At 49.3% G+C, this 2,231-nt stretch overlaps 1 protein-coding gene across 1 annotated transcript; it reads left to right on the top strand.

Annotated features, from left to right (window-relative positions):
* The first annotated feature begins 326 nt into the window (after positions 1-326).
* Positions 327-2,231, top strand: LOC133150912 (uncharacterized). The gene is made up of 4 exons (XM_061273534.1): positions 327-458; positions 765-1,016; positions 1,274-1,531; positions 1,760-2,231. Exons 1-4 carry the CDS (start codon positions 383-385, stop codon positions 1,957-1,959), a joined length of 786 nt encoding a protein of 261 aa, XP_061129518.1. The 5' UTR covers positions 327-382; the 3' UTR covers positions 1,960-2,231.

The raw sequence follows: 2,231 nt of genomic DNA, 5'->3' as shown, positions 1-2,231 counted from the left end.
TTGGTGCTTACAATTTGGATCCAGCCCTGTAACGTAATTCCAAAGACAACAATTGACGATGGCTAAAGGAATATTCAGAAATGAAAACGGCAAGTCAGACAGTCTTTTCCTCAAATGTGTACTTTGGACCCAGACCAGAGTGAGTGAGTGATGATATACTTTGCCCTCTTCTGCTTTTGTAGTGCTGGCAGCAGCAGCGCACACAGGAGCCGTTTGCACCGGTGGTAATACTCCCGTGACGTGCAAGCGCAAGAAGGGACAAGCCGTCACATTGAAATTCACAGGCGAAGGAACAATCACCTGGAAGAATGGGGATGACCCAGTCAACACAGGAGAAACTTCTAAATACGAAGAAAAGGCAGATGAAAAGTCTCTGAAGATCATGACCCTGGCAGAAGGCGACGAGGGAACCTACACGGCCGACGGCACCTCACCAGTCGAAAAGTTCCAGGTCCAAGGTTAGATGTTGCAGGAAAGCCGCTGGCCACACAAAAGCTTCTTGCGCACCATTTCCTTCTTCGCACAGGGCACACGCATGTTTTTAGAATGTGGGAGGAGAAGGCGCGCGCACAGGGACAACACGCACACACTCAACACAGGGAGACTGCGTTTGCAAAATTCTCTTATGCTCAGGAGAAAAGTTGGAGAAAAAAACTGATTTGTCCAAAGTTTGACCAAAATATCAAAACATCTCGGCGCCTTTTTCCACTTAGTGCCACAGTCTTTGCTCAGAGTGAGTGATTCTGCTTTTCTTGTGCTGGCAGTGGTACCAGTCTGCACAGGCCAGGCGACAAAGGTGACATGCATGGGCAAGCTGGGTGGAGAGCTCGACTTGACGATGGATAGCGGCACCACCCCATTCAAATGGCATAAGGACACCACAGAAATTGTTGCATCAGAAAAGTACGGTGCAATCGACGCGATGACCCTGACGATCAAGTCCCTGGACGACGACGACGAGAAAGAGTTCAAGGGCACCAGCACCGACAAAATAGCTCGAGTGTTTGGCGTCCAAGGTTTGATGTTGCAAGAAAGCCGGTCGCCACACGAAAGCTTTTTGTGCACCATTTCTTGATATAGGCACAATCACGCACACGCACACACATTTGCAGGCTTGGATTCTCCTGGCAAGCCATAAAAGAGCAAGTCAGAAAAACAAGAAGGTGCACATGACAGCACCTTAGCCAAATGATTACCAAACATTTTGATAAATGTACACTCACAATCCATCCCGTGTTAACAGAATGTCCATCTGCTTTTCTTGTGCTGGCAGTGGCCAACTGCCTTGGCGCTAAGGGAACCGTGCCGTGCCAGGCCAAGCTGAACGAAGCCCTCAAATTAGGAATCTCAGACACAGTTAGTGATACTGTCACCTGGGTGAAAGTGGACGGCCAGCTCCCCGCCAACAACCTGAAAGTAGGAGCCAACGACGTAGGTCTGAAACTCAAGGACCTGAAAGCAGCCGACGTGGGAACCTACAAGGCCACCTACAACTCTGACATGGAGGTTTTCTTTGCTGTCAGCGTTCCGGGTGAGTTTGATGTTGCAGGACAATCCACTCACTGCTACGAGAGCCGAAAAGCTTTGATTGACCCGAAAACATTTTGCATTTCATTGGCAGTGGAAACCAACCAATAAGCAAGCCCATTCAGCAGCACCTTTTGTTTTACAAACCGCACTCGCAGTACTGCGCGCTAAAGTGTGCGGCAAGTTCAAACGTTGCCACCTGACCTTTTCCAATTGCCATTCTCCCATTCAGCTGGCGGCGACACCAAAAACAACAAGAAGGACAACAGCGGCGGCGGCAGCAGCAGCAATAACACCAGCACTGACCAAGTCAATTTTGGCGAAAGCAAGCCCAAGCCCGAGGACGGCAGCGGCGTCGGCGGCCTGTCCTACTCACCTGCTCTGCTGGTGACGGTCACCCTGGTGCATCTGCTGCTTCAGCTGGCCGCCTAGAAGACAGCAGCAAGCTGAAGGTGGAGGCAGAAAAAGCCAGCCCACCAGCCATTGATTGGTCTCTGCATGCATTCTACTACCATTGATTTGCCACCATAGGCGCATTTAGTCGTTGATTAAGCTTACATTTGCCACTGTAGGCGCATTTAGTTAAGTAAGTTTTGGCGCATTTAGTCATTGATTAAGCTCATGGAGTTAATTTGCTTTTCCTTTGATTGCTTGAACTCAATGCTGCTCGATTGTTCTCTTTTTTTTCCCCTATATTCAATAAA

This window comes from Syngnathus typhle, linkage group LG3 (genome assembly GCF_033458585.1).
Source record: "Syngnathus typhle isolate RoL2023-S1 ecotype Sweden linkage group LG3, RoL_Styp_1.0, whole genome shotgun sequence".
Classification (NCBI taxonomy): domain Eukaryota; kingdom Metazoa; phylum Chordata; class Actinopteri; order Syngnathiformes; family Syngnathidae; genus Syngnathus; species Syngnathus typhle.
Note: the sequence above shows the minus strand (reverse complement) of the source record. Positions and strands in the feature narration are given on the sequence as shown.